This window comes from Cervus elaphus, chromosome 20 (assembly GCF_910594005.1).
Source record: "Cervus elaphus chromosome 20, mCerEla1.1, whole genome shotgun sequence".
In the NCBI taxonomy this organism is placed as follows: Eukaryota; Metazoa; Chordata; class Mammalia; order Artiodactyla; family Cervidae; genus Cervus; species Cervus elaphus.
The window spans coordinates 110,018,928-110,041,137 of record NC_057834.1 but is presented as its reverse complement, the minus strand read 5'-3'; the positions used below and the strand labels follow the sequence as shown (position 1 = coordinate 110,041,137).

The following is a 22,210-nucleotide window of genomic DNA, read 5'->3' as shown; positions in this document are numbered from 1 at the left end:
TAGAGGAAAACAGTAGAATGGGAAAGACTAGAAATCTCTTCAGTAAAATTATATACCAAGGGAACATTTTATGCAAAGATGGGGCACAATAAAGGACAGAAATATCAAGGACCTAATAGAAGCAGAAGAGATTAAGAAGTGCAAGAATACACAGAAGAACTGTACAAAAAAGTTCTTAATGACCTAGATAACCATGATGGTGTGGTCACTCACCTAGAGCCAAACATCCAGGAATGTGAAGTCAAGTGGACCTTAGGAAGCATTACTACGAACAAAGCTAGACATGATAGAATTCCAGTTGAGGTATTGCAAATCCTAAAAGATGAGTTGTGAAAGTGCACTCAATATGCCAGCAAATTTGGAACTCAGAAGTGGCTACAAGATTGGAAAAGGTCAGTTTTCATTCCAATCCCAAAGAAGGGCAATGCCAAAGAATGTTCAAACTACCACACAATTATGCTTATTTCACATGTTAGCAAGGTCATGCTCAATATCTTTCTAGCTAGGTTTAAACAGTAAGTGAACTGAGAACTTCCAGATGTTCAAACTGGATTTAGAAAAGGCAGGGGAAACAGAGTTCAAACTGCCAACATTGTTGGATTATAGAAAAAGCAAGAGAACTTCAGAAAAATATCTACTTTTGCTTCGTTAACTATGTTAAAGCCTTTGATTGTGTGGATCACAACAAACTGTGGGAAAATCTTAAAGAGATGGAAATACCAGACCACCTTACATGCTTCCTGAGAAACTTGCATGCAGGTCAAGAAGCAACAGTTAGAACTGGACATGGAACAACGGACTGGTTCAAAAATGGGACAGGAGTACATCAAGGCTGTATATTGTCACCCAGCTTATTTAACTTCTGTGCTGAGTACATCATGTGAAATGCTGGGCTGGATGAATCACAAGCTGGAATCAAGATTGCTTGGAGAAATATCAACAACCTCAGGTATGCAGATGATACTACCCTAAAGGCAGAAAAGTGAAGAGAAACTAAAGAGCCTCTTGGTGAAGGTTGAAAGAGGAGAGTGAAAAAGGTGACTTAAACTCAGCATTCAAAAAACTATAATTATGGACTCCAGTGCCATCATTTCATGGCAAACAGATGGGGAAAAGTGGAAACAGTGGCAGATTTTCTTTTCTTGGGCTGCAAAATCACTAAGGATGGTGACTGCAGCCATGAAATTATAAAAAGACACTTGCTCCTTGGAAGAAAAGCTGTGACAAACCTAGACATCATATTAAAAAGCAGAGACATCACTTTGCTGACAAAGGTCAGTACAGTCAAAGCTATGATTTTCCAGTAGTTATGTATGGATGTGAGAAAAGTGAAGTCGCTCAGTCATGTCCGACTCTTTGCGACCCCATGGACACCAGGCTCCTCTGTCCATGGGATCTTCTAGGCAAGAGTACTGGAGTGGGTTGCTATTTCCTTCTCCAGGGAATCTTCCCAACCCAGGGATCGAACCCAGGTCTCCTGCATTGTAGGCAGACGCTTTACCGTCTGAGCCACCAGGGATGTGAGAGTTGGACCATAAAGAAGGCTGAATGCCGAGGAATTGATGGTTTCAAATTGTGGTGTTGGAGAAGACTCTTGAGAGTTCCTTGGACAACAAGGAGATCAAACCAGTCAATCCTAAATGAAATCAACCTTGAATATTCATTGGAAGGACTGATGCTGAAGCTCCAATACTTTGGCCACCTGATGCAAAGAGTTGACTCATTGGGAAAGACCCTGATGCTGGGAAAGATTGAGGGCAGGAGGAGAAGGGGGTGACAGAGGATGAGATGGTTAGATGGCATCACTGACTCAGTGGACATGAGTTGGGGCAAACTCTGGGATATAGTGAAGGACAGGGAAGCCTGATGTGCTGCAGTCCACAGTGTTGCAAAGAGTTGGACACAACATAGTGACTGAAGAGCAATAACAGTGATTACCAGAGGGAAGAAGAGGGGAGGAAGGGGCAGGCTGGGGAGGATTGGAAGAGCATTAAGGTATACAAACTGCTAGCTACAAAATAAATAAGATATAAGATAAAGGATATAATATATAGCACAGGGACTATGACCAATATTTTATAATAACTTTAAGTGGAGTATAATCTATAAAAATATTGAATCTACTGTGTTGTACACTTGAAACTAATGTTGTGAATCAACTATACTTCAATTAAAAGCATTGAGAATCCATAGAAGTGTTTTAAGTAAAACACATTCTATCATCAGTCTTGGATTGTGAGGAGATCAGAAAATTTCATACCAAAGTTGCTTCCTTGTCACAAAAGACCCATTACCAGAATCTTCCTGATTCTAAATGCACCTATTCACACATACCTTGAACCACTTCTATTAGTTTATCATCACTTCGCCCAAATGGCATTAATACAAATATATAAATATTAGATACCTTATTACTAATGTGCCACAGAAACTCAGCAATTCCTACTGACAGTCTCAAATATCTTCTTATACTTACCATTATGTGAGATAAATGAGTCAGAGAAATCCGACTTTGCTCTATGGGGAGAAAAGATACAAAGACCACTGACCTATTGTGTTGTAATTTTTTTTTTGGCCGTGCCAGCATTTGTGATCTTAGTTCCCTGACGAGGAATCAAACCCATGCCCCTTGCATTGGAAGCATGGAGTCTTATCCACTTGGCCACCAGAGAAGTCCATGTATTTTAAAGTCTCAGCACATTCATCTCGCTGCAGGGCTGAAATGCTTACCTCTTACTCCCAGAGCACTCAACATCATCATAGTTCTCTGAAGTGGAATTTGGCTTAATGGCTCCTTGGCCTTGGGTTTCTTTATTCATCTCCAAGGTCTTCACATAACCACCTGCAAGGAAAACAGAGAACCCCCTGAGAATATTTTATCAACCGCTCTCCCAAATGCATTCACATACATCAAGAATAGAAAAAGGCATATTAAATATGCTAACACTGGATTATAACTTTGGTTTGGATGATCCTGTGGCAAACCACTTCACCTTACTAAGCCTCAGTTATGGTTCTCTCAAGCTGGGATAATGATGGTAACCCCTACTCTTAGATGACTGTGGCAAGGATTAATACATTTTTATGAACGGTGCTAATTACCCAGTAAGCCAATGACCCCTCCTTCTTCTTGGAGGGTTCTTCTTCTAATCCCCAACCTCAAATGTTGAAGTCTGCCAAGGTACAGCCCCTGGGGTTTCTCTTCCTACATTTAGATGCCTTTATCCAGTTTTGTATCCAGTTTTTTTTCCTTAAAGTAAAATTTCTTAGGTTGATTGAGTACATGCCAACATTTATTATTCATTAATGATAGCATCAGCGAGATAGTATGCCAGGTTGAAAAATGTCTAGGGATTGTTTGCACAAGTAGCTAGCCTGTTAACTGCAGAAGTTGGTTTATTTCACAGGGCTGTAAACTTGTCATAGCCATAAAACTGCCACCTTTTTATCAGTTGGCATAGGTTAATATTTAGAGCATTGGTGATTCAGAACCATTTTCAGATATGAACTATTAATCAGAAATAAGTAGTAATATATCTGATAAACAGCAACAGGCACATTGAATTTTGTCTGTTAATTAAAAGCATCAGACAACAAGATTTTATCTTCTGATAAGAAATCAATTAGCACATCAGCCCCAAACCATCTCAATGAATGTCAGCTCCTGGAGGCACAAAGGCCCTGCTTTTCCTTACAGAGTTATCAGTAAGTCTCTCTAGCACAAATATTTTTTAAAAATGAAGAATCCACTTATTTTTTTAACTTTTAATTTTATAAACAAAGATGCTCGTATTTCAGGATTTTTTTTTCTTTCTTAATCTTTCCTTTTGGCTGAAGCAAAATTTTATGGCTTCATTTTAAAAACATAAAGAAAGAAGAAAGTGAAGTCGCTCAGTCGTGTCCAACTCTTTGCAACCCCATCGACTGTAGCCTACCAGACTCCTCTATCCACGGCATTTTCCAGGCAAGAGTACTGGAGTGGGTTGCCATTTCCTTCTCCAGGGGATCTTCCCAACCCAGGGATCGAACCCTGGTCTCCCTCATTGCAGGCAGATGCTTTATTGTCTGAGCCACCAGGGAAGCCTTAAAAAGACACAGACAACTTAAAAAACATAGACAACTCCCAAATTTACATCTCTAATCTAGACATCTCTTTCATGAGTTCTAGATACCTCATCACCCTTCACACTGCTTCCATTTGGTTGTCTCAACATATTACGTTCCAAACCAAACTCTTTACTTTCTGCAAATGTGCTCATCCTGAAGTAGGGCTCATCTCAATGATGAGTGGCAACCCACCTTTCTAGCTGCTCAGGTCCAAAACCTTGAAGACATCCTTGACTCCTGTCTTATATCCCACCTCCAATCACAGCTATCCATCAGCTTGACTTTCACATTTTTATCCTGAATCCAGAAATACACATCTCAACGCAACCATGGTACCCTCCTCCAAGTTACCATTGTCTTTCACTTAAATTATTGCAACAAACTCATAACAGGTCCCAGGTTCTTCCTCTACATTCTTCTTTCAAGACAGCAGCCAAGATGATTCTTTAAAATACAAGTCAGATCATTTCTGTTCTTGTGCTCAAAACCTTTCACTGTTTTTTGTTTTTTTTTTAATATTACTTAGAATAAATGCCAATGTTCTTCCAATGGTCTACAAAAGCCCCTTGTCCTTGATTATATCTCTGACCTCATCTCCTACCACAGTCTCCTTCATCACTGCTCCAGCCACACCAGCCTCCTTGCTATTCTACCAGCAAATCAAATAGGCTCTTGCCCAGGATAGCTGCATTCCTTTCCCCCTCTCCTAGAGCCTACTGGATAGATATGTCTCTGTTCTTCACCTACTTTGTGTCTTTGAGGTCATCTGCCAGCCCTTTAAAACTACAACATCCACTTCCTCTACCTACTTCCCCAATTCTTTTTTGCTTTATTATTTTTTTCTATATTTATTAAAATTCCACATAGTGAATATTTTATTATTTATATATTTATCATCTGTCTCCTCTGATCAAAACACAACCTCCATAATTTTTGTCTGGTTTGTTTACTGGTATACCCCCAACACCTAGAACAATTCTGTGGACATAAAAGGCCCTTAAATATTTTTAATATTGAATGATTTGAATGTGAAGAATTGATGCTTTTGAACTATGGTGTTGGAGAAGACTCTTGAGAGTCCCTTGGACTGCAAGGAGATCCAACCAGTCCATCCTAAGGGAGATCAGTCCTGGGTGTTCATTGGAAGGACTGATGTTGAAGCTGAAACTCCAATACTTTGGCCACCTCATGCAAAGAGTTGACTCATTGGAAAAGACCCTGATGCTGGGAAAGATTGAGGACAGGAGGAGAAGGGGATGACAGAGGATGAGATGGTTGGATGGCATCACCGACTCGATGGACATGGGTTTGGGTGGACTCTGGGAGTTGGTGATAGACAGGGAGGCCTGGTGTGTTGTGGTTCATGGGGTTGCAAAGAGTCAGACATGACTGAGCAACTGAACTGAATTGAATGCATATGTCCTGTAATTAGAGAGTTTTATGCTTATACTGTTTACTGATATTTTGAAATATATATTTAGTGTTTTATTACATACATTTTATTTGTTCTGTTTTTCCCTCATTTTCCTTGTGTTTGACTGACTGAGGTTTCTTCTGTTTTTCTTCATCCTGTTTTTCTTGCTTGTTTGGAAAGTACACATTCTGTGTCTGTCTTTTGACAATTACTTTAGTAAAATTACAGCATGATAGAGAGGAAAGGACACAAGTCATGAGCAGAGCTCAGTAAATTTCCCACAGTGAGTATGAGAGTCAGCTCTGCTAACAGATTTTTCCCTTTGCCCAGCACCAGGAGCAAATGAGCAAACTTGCTTCTGCTCTCTGGGGTTTGTCTTTAATGTTCTTTGTCTTTTTTTTTTTTAATGGAAGGAAAAAAAATATTTTGTTCATTTTTTTCGAAAGAGACCTATCTGTATAGAAGGAATTAGAAAAACAACTGTATTTTTTTTCCTCAAAACTTTCCTCTCTGTTTTCATGCCCACTCTCCTTGACTAAGCATTTTGTGCTCCTCATCACAAATATTGCAGAGAACTATTCAGGGTGGTTAGCACAAGTTTATTACAGACTCCCTTTGTGCTTTAGCTGGTAAAGAATTCGCCTGCAATGTGGGAGACGTGGGTTCGATCCCTGGGTGGGGAAGATCCCCTGGAGAAGAGAATGGCAACCCACTCCAGTATTCTGGCCTGGAGAATTCCATGAACTGTATGGTCCATGGGGTCAGAAAGAGTCGGACACGACTGAGCGACCTTCACTTCACTTCACTTCACAGATTACTCAGAACAATTTTCTTCAGACTGTTTTCAACTTAATGTAATCCCGAAATCTGTAGTGACTCTTCAAGGACAATACATAATTGCTTGAAAATGGCTTTCAGCCCCACGTTTAGGCCTCTCCTTTAACTCGTATTTACTTCAGCTTGTTTTCCTCCCTTTCCGCCCTTCCATTTTTTTTCTATAGTCCAAATTAGTCTATCCATTTTTCATCTAAAGACGTGATTTTTGATTCAGTACTGCCTCTGTGCTTTCTCATGTGTCATTTATCTCATCAGAAATGTCTTTATTTGTCCTATTTCTTAATTTTTAAAAATTTTTTTATGGTTTAAGAGAATTTGAGGTCTATTCTTGTAAATTTATAAGTACTGAATATAGTATTGTTAACAATAGGCATAGTGCTATCCGTTCTGTGTGGACATAATTCTTTGAGGTCCCAACTTTATACAGGAGTCCCCTACTGTATGGGCTTCCCTGGTGGCTCAGTGTTAAAGAATCCACCGGCCAATGCAGGAGACACAGGTTTGATCCCTGGGTCAGGAAGATCCCCTGAAGGAGGAAAAGGCAACCCACTCCAGTATTCTTACCTGGAGAATCCCATGGACAGAGAAGCCTGGTGAGGTGCAGTCCATGGGGTCACAAAAGAGTCGGATATGACTGGGTATGCACACATGCACGCTCCTACTATACACTCACTTTGGGCAGACCCTGGGATATAGCTCCTGTCCTCTGCACACCATGCAGTCAAAACAGGAGAACAAGGATTCAGAGCTCAGTGAAAGGCCTCAGGGCAAGAGCAGCTTTGGTGCTCACTCATTTCTCAGGGTTCCTGGTTCCTGCAGGCATGTGGATACTTCTTTTTAAGTCAATTCTGTGATGCTTTAATGAATTGCACCCCCCCCCCCCAATTTTCTTCTTCACTTTAGATGTTTTATTCAGAAGAATCATTAAGATTGTCAGATCTACCATACTCCCTCACTGAAGTCTGACTTATTATTTCATTCTTTCCTTTAACAAAGTTTTGTTGGTTGCAGGTTGCAGAGATACAGAGAAAAATGTCAAATGGTCTCTGACCCCAAGGTGTTCACAGTGAACCATGGGAAACAAGCGTGTACACCATGAGTTATAAAGTAAAGCATGATGTAATTGTTTTAGAAAAGCAAATGAGCAAAGAGAACTGACAGTTATTTAGGAATGAACCAGATACTTGATATGCACAGACAAAGAGCCCTGGGAAATAAATAGTACTGTCCCCATGTGTACGTAAAAGTAAGTGAACTTCCCAGGGTTGTAGGATTAATACATAGTGGTTTTGGGTCCCAGAAATGCTTGAATCTAAAAAAAGCAAATACAATCACTTTTCTGACAAAGGTCGGTATAGACAAAGCTATAGTTTTTCCAGTAGTCATGTACAGATGTGAGAGTTGGATCTCATAAAGAAGGCTGAATACAGAAGAATTTAAGCTTTTGAATGATGCTGGAGAAGACTCTTGAGAGTCCCTTGGAAAGCAAGATCAAACCAGTCAATCCTAAAGGAAATCAATATTAAATATTCATTGGAAGGACTGATGCTGAAGCCCCAATACTTTGGCCACCTTGCAAAGAGACGATTCACTGGAAACGACCCTAATGCTGGGAAAGATTGAGGGCAGGAGGAGAAGGGGGTGACAGGGGATGAGATAGTTGCATGACATCACTGACTTAATGGATGCGAGTTTGAGCAAACTCTGGGAGATAGTGAAGGACAGGGAAGGATCGCATGCTGCAGTCCATGGGGTCACAAAGTGTCGGACATGACTTAGTGACTGGAGAACGAAAACCTAATATGGAAAACTGGTCATTCCATTGCTGTTTTGGTGTCCTGGAAACAGAGGAGTGAGCAATGATGGTCCCTGGAGAGTGGGAAAGTGGAGTATAGATGTAAGGAAGGTAAGGAGGGCCTCAGAAGAACTGATTTTGGAGATAGATCCTGAAAGATGGCTAAGACATCAGCAGGTAGAGGGTGGGCAGAAAGGCATTTCAGACACAGCAAAGAGTTCAGGCAAAGTGATGGGGCACTTAAGCACATGACAGCCAGTTAACTTAGAACAAACAGTGTGCAGGGAAGGAGGCGCATGGCAGGGACACAGTGAGTCAATCTTACGATTGTAATACAGTCTCATAACTTTGGTTGTAACACGTTATGACATGTCAGTGGTTTGCCGTGGCTTAATGGACTGGAGTAGACATCTGTTTTGCTATCCAGTGTCTACTTTTTTCCCCATGATAACTGCTCTTAACTTGTGAAATCCTTCAATCTGAAATGATACTGTTTTGGTAGAACTAATTCTGCCTCCAGCTCTGGGTGTGAATTTATGATATAGGCCTGGGTCAGTCAGAGCATCCTATCCCACATTCATGATGATTGGATCGAGATTGGCTGGTGACACAATCAAGCCAGTAAGACTCAAATCTGGGCCTTTTCTCGAAACTGTTGAGAGGATAACCACTTCCAGCTTTCTGTTGGGGTTCCTAAGAGGATAGATAGCATGTAAATCTGTCACTTCCAGGTGCCAACTTGTCTCCACAAGGGGAGAGTTGCTTGAAGATGAAGCCAAGAGGGAGGGGGCACAAAGCCAGGAGCAAAAAAAGAACACTGATGCTGTTTGTGTCCCTGAGTCCAGCCTTGTCCAGACCTTCTGCTAGGTGAGCCTCCTTCTCCTCTTCTGCTTAACACAGTGTGATTTTACTACAGTTACTTGCAATCACAAGTTTTGACTCACATGAAGATAAAATTCAACCTGAATAAAGTCAAATAATAGTGTCATACTATGTCATCAGTGTCAATGTCTTGTGTCTACAAAAAAGAACAGGTTCTGGGAGATTAAGAAGAAATGAGTAAACATTCAACTGTGTACCTATTACGCAAAATACTGTCAGATTTGTTCCGTGCCAAACCCCAGTGAGATCTATATTATAATCCCTTTTTATAAATGAAGAAATTGAAGAATATGAAGGACTGTGTTACACAGCTAATAAGTATAAGAGCCTTTATTTGAACTCAGGCCTTCCACCTCTAAATCTAGTACAGCTGCCTCACTCAGGCAAGTGACTTGATGTATAATAGATGCTAGGTGAATATTTATAAAATCAATTAAAATCTTGGTCACACACAGCTTTAAAATAATTCAGTAAGGGTAAAAAGAACCAGGAAAAAATGAAACTCACAGTAGTCTATGGAGTGCCTGGCCAGCTGGAAGTCCTCAGGGCAAGCCTCCACCCGGATGATGTCCATCGCAGCATCCTGCTTTCTGGCTGGCAAGGTTCTCCCACCTCTGGGGTCTTCTGCCATCTGGGTTTTCCCAGGCATCTCTTCATAGATATCCACCTAAACACAAGCAACAAGGACAGTCCTTCACTGTTTAGACTTAGCTATTGGCTTTTCGCTTACTAATGCTGTTCTGTATTCATTCATTCCTCCCAGCTAGCCACTGTTTGTTGTTTTATTTAACACAATCTCATTTCTCTAAGTTTCACAAGGGCACATACAATATCTTTTGTTCCCCTCTGAATAGCCATAGATGTCTGGCTCGGAGGCAGGCCCACAGGATGCAATCAGGCTATAATGACAGGCTGACCATGGAATAGGCTCTTAATATATCTTATCTTACTTGATTTTCATGACATCTCATTCAAAAAATACCATGATTTCTCTTGATAAAGAATTTAGAAAGGTTAAATAACTGGCCTGTGGTCTCACAGCTAGTCATCTGCCCAGGCAGGACTGGATCCCAGAGCCCGGTGCTCTTGGCTACCAGGGATTCACTGAAAAAGGGCGCATCCATGCTTTTGCTCTTTCATGGTCAGTATCCTCAAGCATATCAGATTTCTCTGGTGGCTCAATGGTCAAGAATATACCTGCAATGCAGAAGCTGCAGGAGATGTGGGTTCAATCCCTGAGTCAGAAAGACTCCCTAGAGGAGGACATGGCAACCCACTATAGTATTCTTGCCTGGAGGATCCCATGGACAGAAGAGCCTGACGGGCTACAGTCCATAGGGTTGCACAGAGTCAGATACAACTGACCGACTGAGCATGCACACATCCTTAATCATGCTCCCCTGCTGCCTTTCTCATCATGAAACGTTCCCGATAAACCCCTTCCTGATCTCTGGTCTCATCACCCATCTTAACACGTCATGCCACTCCCGTCTCTGGTCCCTATCTATCATTATTAATGACATCTCTGAATTATGCTGCTTTTTTATATTCTGTAAACACTCAACCTATTCCAGCGGGGCCCTGGGCCTACACCTCAGTTCAGGCCCGTGCCACCACCAAGATGTCTGATTTACCCAAGCCCTGCACATGACACTGGAACAATTTGATGTGATGTGATAGGCACATCTCAAACAGGCATCCCAGGTGTTTGGAACCCTGGTAATAGCCCCGGTGGTATCTACTGTTTAAGCCACTGACCGTTTTGAAGGAGATAGCGTCCACTGGATGTGGATATACACATATATAGTGTTTCATATCAACAAACAGTGTTAACTGATCAGTTAAGTAACAACAATATACTTCATTTTCATGGTAGCTTACAGCTTACAAAGCAGCTTCGTCTACATTATTTCATTATCAAAAATTAGACAATTAGGATGGGAGTGGGGATGGTAATCAGATAGGGGTTATTTATTCTCATTTTACACATGAGATGCCTAAGCTCAGAGATTAAGTCCCTCTTAAGCAGAGTCTCAGAGCACAGAACTTCAGGAGGCCCTCCCATCAGGTTCTACAAGAGCAGGGTGGGCACCTGAGTTATCTCTTTGAATTTGCCCTCCGGGTGTCTCACTGAACTCATACTAATCTCAGCCTGGTTTATGAGACCTGCTTCACAGCTAATAAGTGAGAAATCAGAGGCTAGAGTTCAGTGTTCTTGTCCCGTCAATTTCTTTTGTAAGACACCCACCACCCACTTCATCTTCTGTCTTTCTGGAGGGTTGTATGACTCAGCCTCTAAAAAGTCACTCCATGAACTGAACCTATTATATGGATGACCTGGACTGTTTGATCTGGAACCCTGGAATACAGATACCTTGAAAAGATGGTCTAAGTGTAGATCTTCTGTGTTTTGAAGTTTCAGTTGGTATGGTTCTTTTTCCTTCATTTGTTTATCTTCATCTTCAGGTCTGAAATGTGAAGCAATACCAGGGAAAAAGTGAAGATGAGAGAGTTTTGATGATATTGTACCCCTCAATCCTAAATGAAATGAATGAGGGAAATGAATTTAAACAGAGCTGAACCCTCCTCTTCATTTTCCCTCCCTTTCTCCCTCTCTTCTCCCTCCCTCTCTCCTCCTTTTCTTCTTTAAAGATGAGAGGACCAAGATCAAGTCAACCATAGAAAATTTCCCTGAGTTTCTGGCAGTCCCAACCAATGCCAGAGTGAATTCCTGCTTGAAGTCTAACTTCCCATTGGCTGATGGATAAAATATCAGCACCACTGTGATTTGGCCCCGCCTTTCTTTCCAACTCCATCCTTTCTGCTTCTTCTCTCCATGTTTATGCTAATCTACACTCTAATTCCCCAAACTTTCCATCTTATTTTGAGCAACTCTTCCTTCATATTTGCTAGTTCTTTTTTCAGTCATGCCTTCCACATCTACACTGCAGAGAAACAGAGCACCCTTTCCAGTCTCTCTAAATCAGCTCCTCTCTGAGAAGTGCTGCCTGATTCTCACAAGCAAGTGTTGCCTGACTCTCTTTTATCCCTCTATTTTATATTAAACTGTACAGATCTGCTTCTGGCTCTTCCATTTTTCCTTGACACTACCTAAAAATCAGAGCTCTGTTAATTCATGTGTGTACCCCTAGCACTAATGCTTTGTAACCCACAGTAGCAAAGTCTTCCAGTTAGTATTCCCTCATGAAAGGCATGACTACCACACACCTATATGTTGACAATAGCTGCAGTGGAGGAGTAGAGAAGGGAGTCAAGGTGAAGAGTATAGTCAACAAGCTGAGGACCGGGAACAGAACACTGAGGAGCACCAGCATCCAGATGTGAATGTCTGTTTCTGGCAACACAGTGAAGCAGATAGTTCTACAACCACTTTTACATGGAAGGCAGAGACAGAGAGCCCTCAAAGAAAAGCAGAAGAGGTGGTCATACAGGAAGGAGAAATACCAGGAGAGGGAAATATTCTGTGACAATGGGAAGAATTTTAAAGAGTTTAATTCTTCCAATGACTGGTGACTCTTTACCACCATTAAGGCCACTAGTTCTAGAACAGGGGCTGTGTAGGGAGGGCTGGGATCCAGCCCCTATTCTGCCTCCAAGAACCTAAGATGAACCTTTCTAAAAGTCAAATGTTTCCATCTATAACTAAAAAGTCACAATACTAATCTCCACAGTTTCCATGAAAGTGAAATGTGATAAAAACGTTGAAAGCCTAACACTGCTTACAACATGTAATTGGCTCCATAACTGTCAGTGTCCTTTTCTTCATCACAGCATCTGCTGAGTTAGAATTACCCAAGGCTTCTCTTCCCATTGCTGACATTTTTCCTAAGGCATTTACCTGCCTTGCTGATGGACATGTCCTTTGTAATCCATCTTTCTATCCCTCGGGTTTTGTCTGGTAGTTTCTACGTGGCTGGATCTCCATAAACAACTGTCAAATTACATTGAATGTTGTGACTCCTAGGAATGCTAGGGGTATATTATTTCTGCTTTAAAACTCTTTTGTGGCTTCCACTGACTTATAGAATAAGGTTTAAAAATGTTTCATCCAAGAGGTCACTGTTCACATGTGACTTTTGAACATCTGAAATGTGTATGGTCCAAACTGAAGCTGTTCATGTAAAACACATCTGGATCTTTAAGCCTTGGTGTGAATAAAAGGATCTAAAATATTTCAGTGGAAACTTTAATACTGATTACATGGTAAAATGATAATGTTTGGGCTATATTAGAATATTTTCTTTTTTTTTTTTGCTTTTTAGACGATAGCTACTAGAGACATTTTAAGTGACATGTGTGGTTTGCCTTGTATTTCCACTGGACAGGATTGCTCTGAATGATTAATTGGGGAATGCAGGTCCTCCTGGATCTTGCTCTGCATGTGACCCCCGGCCTCGTGCCTGCTGCTCCACACTGCACTTTATGCCCAGGCATCACCCAGCTCTTCGTGGACACCTGTACTGGCCTCACTGTGCAACACTATGTCTTTGCCCCTCATCTTGTCCTCTGCCTGGAACATGCATCCTGCCATTTTCACCCGGCCAGTTCCTACATGTTTTCATGATTCAGCTCAGCTGTCACTCTTGGAGAAAGCATGCCTACTACATCACCTCTGTGTTTTCATAGCTTTGAACAGTGATTATCTGATAATTGTAAAGTCCTACTTCCATGGTCATTTTCCCCTCCAAGTGACCCCCTCACCCCTACCACTCTGGTCTTCACTCTTAAGCTGAACTAAGTATAGGGAATACATTCTATTCATTTCTGTACCTGAGAATCTAAAAGTGTCTGAACAGAGAAAAAGCTCAGTAAATGTTGAACTAAGTCGCTAATCATCTGACATGTGCTTACTTTGCCCAGTACTGTGTTAGGTGCCAAAGGGTAATAACAGGACTCATGAATTCAAGGTCAAGCAGGAGCTCAAGGACAGAGATGAAGCAGGGTTTTCCTCCATGATCCAGCTTGTGTGTTTTTAGCCTCAGCCAGGAAATGGTGATACATGTTCCTCCAGAGCTCACAGGCCATGTTTATTTTAATGCATTATAAATAACTTCCACGGGCAGGTGGTGAGAAAGATAGGCAGACTCTGAAGGATCAGGCAAAAACAGTGTTTTATGCCAAGCCCATGTCTGGATCAAGGCGAGAAAAACGGGCCCTGCCCACAAGGAGCTCAGAGAAGGGGAGAGTGAGGATGAACTGGCATCTTGCAAACAAAGGATGGACATGATGTTAATGCAAATGTGTGCGTGTCTTACAGCGGCACCACAGGGAAGGGACTAGAGGAGAATGAGGAAGGCTTCTTATAGGAGGGGTCATTTGATGGTTAGTAGAAGTCTGCCAGATCATTAAGTTGGGCTGAATGAAGTAAATGAGCAAAGGCAAAGAGACCTGAAACGGCACAGTGTGTTTTGGAAATTGTCAATTCTTTGGGACCCATGTGATTGTCATATGCCCGTTTGACTGTATTTCTCTCACTGGGGAACCCCCAAGGGTAGTGGCTAGCTCTCTGTCACTGCCCCAGCCCTTGAAAGTGAAAGTTGCTCAGTCATGTCCAACTCATTGTGACCCCATGGACTATACAGTCCATGGAATTCTCCAGACCAGAATACTGGAGTGGGTAGCTGTTCCCTTCTCCAGGGGATCTTCCCAACCCAGGGATCAAACCCAGGTCTCCCACATTGCAGGTGGATTCTTTACCAGCTGAGCCATGAGTAAAGCCCAAGAATACTGGAGTGGGTAGCCTATCCCTTCTCCAGTGGATCTTCCTGACCCAGGAATTGAACCGGGATCTCCTGCATTGCAGGCAGATTCTTTACCAGCTGAGTTACCAGGGAACCCCCAGCCCTTGTGGTTAGCAAATGGCCAGCATGTTGGGGACTCAGCAAGCCTTTGCTGAGTGAGTGTAGAATGAGCTAGAACAAGGTGAACCCAAAAGGCCAGGCAGGACCCTTGAGCACCTTCTCTGTACCAAACACCTTGCAAGGTACTAGGGATGATGAACCAGGTCGGGCACTAGAGACAACTGGCCCATTAAGGAAAAGCAGTTCTGTCATCAGAGGGTCAGTGGCTAATTAATGCTTTTCCTTTTGAAGATAAAACTCACCTAGGTTCTTGATGGCAAAAACTCTTCCAAGCCTGAAAGTAAAGAGAAAAATGGTCATTTTCATCAATCTACCCAAGTCAAACCCCAACCAGGCCTCTGTTGTTTGGTTACAGATCATTAGAGACATGACCAAAGGGTGAGGCAAGTGAGGTCTCAGTACAGAGCAAAGTAGATGCTGAAAACAAAATGCTTCATGAACTGTTGCCAGTGGAGTTGAAGATCAATCAAAAAACAAAACAAAACAAAAAAACAGGCATTTCTAAAGTCATGGTACATGCCAGAGGTAATGTATAATTTGACTTAGAAAATTTAATTGTCCTCTGCACACTCATCCAGGAATGCATCTGTAGAATAAAGAACTTTTAAACCCCATGAGCAAATAGGAATTGTGATACTTGAGCAATGTTCCAGTGAGCAAAATTGGTACAGGCAAGTATGCAAGCCATGCTGGGCATTCTTCCTTTCCTGATCACATACCACCTGATCGAAAATCAGCTCGTGTGTGATCTAGACTTGGCACCATTAAACTTAGGCCCCAGTGACCACAACCTAGCCCCTCATTTAGTCATTTGTCACATATCATTCACAATCTGGAATCTAGCCAAGAACCCGAAGAAAACAGAAAATAAGCATCCAAAACGCTGCCACAGAGTCCACGCCCAAGAGCTCATATCCCTTCCTTTGGGGAGAGCCTCACGGTTTGCATTCAGGGACGACTGGCTCTCATCTTCCATACAATTCTAACAGATTGGATGGCAACACTTGTAGAAAGACAAGTTAGATGGACCTTGCTTTAGATTTCTGCTATATTACTTACAGTTATTTAACTTCTCTGAGCCTTGAGTTATCATCTGTAAAAAGCAATGATGCCAGCTCACAGGGTGACTGTGAGGATTACATGATGCCAGGTATACACAGGTGAAAAAATGAAAAAGTGAAAGTGTTAGTCGCTCAGTCATGTCCGACTCTTCGTGACCTCATGGACTGTAGCTCACCAGGCCCCTCTATCCATGGGATTCTCCAAAAAACAATACTGGAGTGGGTAGCCATTCCCTTCTCCAGGAGGTCTTCCCCACCCAGGGATCAAACATGGGTCTCACACACTGCAGGTGTATTCTTTGCATCTGGGCCACCAGATACACAGGTACCTGCCCCCAGACAGGGACCTGGTGTGTGCTGGACCACAGGGAAACTCACTGCTGGACACAAAGAGGTTGACAGGAGAAGGAAATAACAATTGATAGAAATAAATTGATAGAAATAAAACAACTACAGCATATAGACAATGGCAGTTTGGTGTGAAGGCAACTCATTCTGAACACCTACAAGGGCCTAAGAGCATCTCAAGAAAAACATGAACAGTGCCGATTCAGCCCCTTATGTTTCAGAGAACTCCAAGTCATCAAGAAATGGAGAAATCAGATTCCAGCCACCAAGCTCAAAAACATGAGATGAACATAATATATGTCTGAAGGTTGAAAGAAAAATACTTTCATGTTTTTTAAATTTTGAATGGGATAAAATTGTGGTCATTTGGAAAGTTCCATTATGCAGAAAAGTTTGTCATTTGCTGATACTGCCAGGTAAGTGAAGCATCTTTCTGCTTTCATTAATGGGAATAATAATCATTTCTAGTTTTCTATCTCTAAAGTGCATCACAAATGAACAATCCTTTTCAGTAATCATAAGAAATACAAAGTGGAAAGATGAAGGACCTCGAGTAAAGGCACCCAGTGAGGAAGGAGTAGTACCTTAACTGACCCAGTTAAACAATAAGTACCTACTGTGTGCTGAGTGCTGGACTAGGTGCTCACCTGCTTCATCCAGCTTAGTTCACTCAGCAATTCAGTGTAACAACTGTTGGTCTCATTACTTATTGAGCATCTACTACTGCACAAGGCTTATGCTTCCTGCCATTGCAGAGAACACACCATTTTACAGAAGACACAGCTGAAGCTCAAAAAGGTAAAGTGCTTGGGATAGATTCCAGCACTTACTATTAAACTGTTTACCTGAATTTACCTTTCATTCTCACAGTGACTTCTGATGGGGGTGTTCCTATGACCACATGTGAGGAAATGGAGGCTCCAGTTCACATAGCCAGAAGCCAGAATCAAAGCCCGTGATTCTGCTTGGGCCCTAATCAAGTTGCTAGCACTATGCCTGCCAGAAGTCCAAAAAATATGCCTTCAAGGGTCTGGTCATTCCCATGGAAGCACATGATATACAAATTTGGCATGTGATGAGGAATTCTTCTCTCCTGAAGGGACAGTTATTAAAGACCAGTTGGTACTGACCACCTTACTTCAGGTGCCAGGAATGCATTACTACCACCTTCTCCATCCTAACACGTTTTCTATCACTGATCATACAGGGCTCAGACTTCAGAATCTTAGCAGGTAAAGTCTAAAAATGCCTCTGAAATTGCAGGGAAACACAAAACAAAGAGCTTTCCTTCCTCATGAAAGAAACTACTTCAGAATCAGCTCTGCACACTTGCTTTAGCTATGAAGCTGATAAGAAGAAAAGAAACTATACCTTTTGGAGTTCTTCAATTCTGACTTCATAAGTTGCTAAAATAAACATAAGACAATTATTTCAAGGCAATTTCTCATAGCATTCATTTCTTATACAGTACCCCAGATTAAAGCAATTATGGACGGTGGCAGAGTTCAATCTTCTCAACCCTCAGAACAATCAATGTATGGGAAACTTGTCCACAAGGTTTAGGAAATTCTCAGGTCATTGATCATGGTATCTTTCCTTTGGGGATTTTTAGGATGGAAAGTACAGTCAGTGAAAACATTTGAAAGAACTGTCAGTTTCCCTTTTGTTAAACAGATTCATACTTCATTACGAAGCGAAAGTACTGCAGTTGAGTGGTAGCAATCAGAAGGCAGACTTGAAAGGAAAGGGAAAGGAAATAAGGCCACAAAAGCCCAGGTCCCACTTCATCAAACCCAACTCCACAGTATGCCTAAAAGTGGCTCCATAAGCATTTTGTTTCTATAGTACAGCCGGCTGTCAACTAAGGCTCAAATACCTTTCAATTTTTCCAAAAGTTTTGTGGATTTTATTTAATGACATGATGCCAAATTTAACCATTAATTGATACAAGTAGTAGCAAGAATTGGGGTTCAGAGCTCAGTCCTGCCACTTCCTACCTGTGGCATTACAGACAAATTACTTCCTTTTACTTCCTTTTTTTGAACCTCAGATTGCTTATCGGTGAAATGGAGCCAACTGGTATCTGCCTTCCACAGTTCATGGGAAGATTAAAGCAGATGATGTAAGAAATGTAAACCTAGCAGAGCACCAGACATTGTATAGAAAATGATATTTTTTAAATAAAATTGCTAATTTAATTTTTCTTTGCTTAAAAGTTTTCTATAAACATTTCACCTACTGATAGTGAATACCCATACGTGATAAATAAGATTTACCCTGTTCCTTTTCTCTTTCTTGCTGCTGGAGTCCTAAAGGTTTAGTTTGTAGAACTGACCAAACAACACCACATATTGCTAAGCCACTTTTACTCTACACATACAATTCATTCATAAATTATTTAAATGAAATCAGTTTCTCTTTAGGGACTATCTGCATGTGATTATTGACACAAGGACCTAAAATTCTGTGTGGCAGATTAATAACCTGTACTTCAACTTTGGTAATTATACACTTATTTTTGCCAATTTCTGAATCAACACATTTTATTCTATTACTTGCTTTAAAAACATTTAAGAATATCTGCTTATGACGCAGTTGGCCTCATCCTTTTCAAGTATGGATTTATTTTCCAATTTTAAAAAATGATAATCTCCTTTTCTCTCCCTCCTTCAACTTATTCACCTTTCTGTGTTTTTAAAAGAATTAATAAATCACGATATCTTTGCTTCTACCTATCACCTGATGGGGAGGGAGATTTTATTATTCTTAGAAATGAGAAAACCAAGGCCCAGAGAGAACTTACTTGCTAAGGCTAATAAACAAAGATAATACACTCACAATTAATGATGCATTCATAACTTGATACTTTTTTTTTTTTATTTAAAAAAGTGGAGGTTCTCTCAACAGTAAGTGTTGCTATCAAAACTTGCTCCCAAGGTAGGAATATAAAGTACAGACGATCATACCTCAGGGGGTCAGGAAAGGACTAGGAATTATAATAGGAGGATATAACCCAAAGTATCAGAGCCCTCACTTAGTTTCCACAGGGAATTATGTAATTCTTTCCACTGAATAGCTTTGTCCCATCTGGGAGAAAAATGACAAATGTCAGAAGATGGTCTTCAGCAACCCTCCACCTGTACTCCAATATGGTATACTAGTACACATGACCACACCTGGTCATGTCTTCCAGACCCTCAGCTCTTTGTCCAGACTAACTAACCAGGAAATTCCCTGCGTGAGTTTCTAACTCCCTGCGTCACTTTGGAAAAGTCCCTTTCCCATGTTTTACACCAGGAGGTGAGACAATTATTACTAATATTAGAACAATAATTTAAAAAAATAGCTGACAGTTGTTGTTGTTTTCACGATAATCACTACTATATCTGATTTACTGATGAGGAACAGACACTCAGAAAAGTGAAGTAACTTGCTCAGGGTTTCTCAGTTAGGAAACAGCTTTCAACCTGTCTCCTAGCCATGGAATCATTCATTCATTTAAACAGAATATTACAGGAGCATAAACGAAACTTCTCTGGTTGAAGTTATTCCCAGGGGTTTCCAGGACCCCTTAGGACAGCCCTCGGCCCTAGGAAGCACAGTCAGAAAGGCACTGGTCTGATGAGCTCTGAGGACAATTCCACAGAGATTGCAGAACAGCCTAAATCCTGCTTACCATCACCCAGTCGGTATGAAAGGGTGAAGTTTCAGAAAGTCACCTGTGCTGAGAAGGGCCGTTTTTATTGGCCCTTCTGTTTTTATTGGCGTTGTTCAAGAGACTCATCCAAAGGTGATGGCAAAAGACTCCTCCTCCTTCCCTTTCTTTCCTTCTCCCTCTTCTTCCTAGAAAGGCAGTATTTACAGATTCCTCACCCTTGGTGAGCACAGGAAGGAAGAAATCCATTCTGAGCTAAATTTTTTCCCCCAAGTTTACTGATTCTTCTGTTCCCTCCATTCTGCTATTGAGCTTTTTTTCTTTACTGTATTTTTTTAGTTCTAAAATTTCCATTTATGTTTTCTTTACATCTCCCATTTTTCTGCAGAGACATCCCCTATTTTGGAATAAGACTTTTTTTCTCAATGTTTTAATCATATTTATAATTCTCACTGAAGCATGTTTATAATAGCTGCTTTAAAGCCTTTGTCAGACAATTCTAACACTTCCATCACCCCAATGTTGGCATCTGTCAGTCATCTCTCTTTAAGTTGAGACTTTCCTGGCTGTTGACATGATGAGTGATTTTCGATTGAACCGTGACCTTTTAGAGTATTATATTGTGAGACTCTGGATACTATTTAAACCTTCTGTTTTAGCTAGCATGGTAGCAGGAGTGGGGAGGACTGCCTTTTTTCTGCCAGGGGTGTGTAGAAGTGTAGGTGCCCCACTTCTTGGTCTTGCTGATACCCAAGTAAGGAAGGGACTCCTCATCACTTCTGAGCAGGAGTGGGTGCTCTGGCTCCCTGCTAAGCTTCTGCTGGGAACACTCTGGCTGGGAGGGGTGGGAGTGCTTGTTATCACTCCCAACGTAGCCTCTACTGATCCCACAGGGAGAGGGCGCCTTCTTGCTGAGAGAGCGTGAAAGTCTTGACTCTCCACAAGGTCTGCTCTGGTCCTATCCCAACAGGGAGAGGAAGGGACACCTTGTTATTGCTGGGTGGAGGGCTGGAGTCCATGCCCACATGTGGTCTTCACTGACCTTCACTGTAGGTGGAGTTTGTTACCCTGGCAGGGATGAAAGTCCCAGCTCCCTACTTAACCTTCTTGACCAGCAGAAGGGTTGGGGTGCATCATCACAGCCTGATGAGGGTGGATGTCCAGGCTCCCCACTCAGCCTTGGCTGGTGGCGATGGGGCCAGTTTATTATTTTCTGTAACATTTAGTTGGGATAAAGTAGTTGTTGTCTAGAGGCCTTCTGTTTTTCTAGGCTTCCCTTTTACTGGTCCTGTGGCTAGAAAGAGCAGGCCTCTGTTGGGGCTGCTTTGTCGGTGCCCAGGCATGTTTCTGGGTTGCCAGCTTCTTCAGCTCCAAGGCTGGGATATATGAAGCAAGAAGAAAACCCAGTGAACTCACCACGTATCCTTCCTTGGGTCCAGAGGTGCCTAGCTGCTCTATCTTCTTCTTTCTACCTTTTCACAATGTTCTAGTTTTCTTATGTTTGTATATAAAAATATACAATATAAATATACATATATATGTTCATTTTAAATACATAATATCCAGGGGTTTTAGTTGTACTTAGCAGGAGGACTAGGGAAAAGTATATGTGCTCTATTCTCTCGGAGCAGAGTTCTCTTGACTTTACATGTATTACCTTCTCAAACACATGGAACAGTTACACAGAGAAGATACTATCCATTTAGTAGATGAAGAAACTGAGATTTGTACAGCTTTCAAACAGTAAGTGTAAAGAGGATGAAACACATGGGGAAAAGTCAAATAACATGGACAAGTGGGGGTAAAATAGCCTATTTCCTTACCTTTTTTTGCCTATAGGGTAACTATCTCTTGCCTCCTTAGAGAGCAGCAGCGAAAGGAGTGTGGGCTAAAACAGCATCCTTTCCATCCCAGCCTAGGGCTCTCTGGCTTCCTCGGAGAACCTCCTGGCAGGCTTCTAGCCTATCCGCCACAGGATGCCATCCTGGCTGGGGAAGCCCTCACCATCCGTGCCCGTCTCCCTCTCTCCCCGCTTCCTATCATCCTTTGCACAGTTACCTCTCAATTGCTTCAGTGGCTTATTTTCTGAGCCCTTTCTCTTTTCAGTCACAAACACTTGTCTCCTCAGCAGCACTGAGGGATGTAAAGGATTCCTTAGTGAAAGACTAAGGAGAGGCCTGGGTTAGCGGTTCCTTCATTGGGTACCCCAAATGATATCCCCAACAGACC

General features: G+C 41.7%; 1 protein-coding gene across 1 annotated transcript in view; it reads right to left on the bottom strand.

Annotated features, from left to right (window-relative positions):
• FYB2 (FYN binding protein 2) overlaps positions 1-22,210 on the bottom strand; it is a 127,928-nt gene that overhangs the window by 26,016 nt on the left and 79,702 nt on the right. Inside the window, exons 7-11 of the mRNA XM_043876370.1 lie at positions 17,698-17,732; positions 15,160-15,191; positions 11,410-11,503; positions 9,543-9,702; positions 2,731-2,842 (exon numbers count right to left, since the gene is read on the bottom strand). Of these exons, the coding sequence (XP_043732305.1) occupies positions 2,731-2,842; positions 9,543-9,702; positions 11,410-11,503; positions 15,160-15,191; positions 17,698-17,732 (433 nt within the window). The remainder of the gene's footprint in view (positions 1-2,730; positions 2,843-9,542; positions 9,703-11,409; positions 11,504-15,159; positions 15,192-17,697; positions 17,733-22,210) is intronic.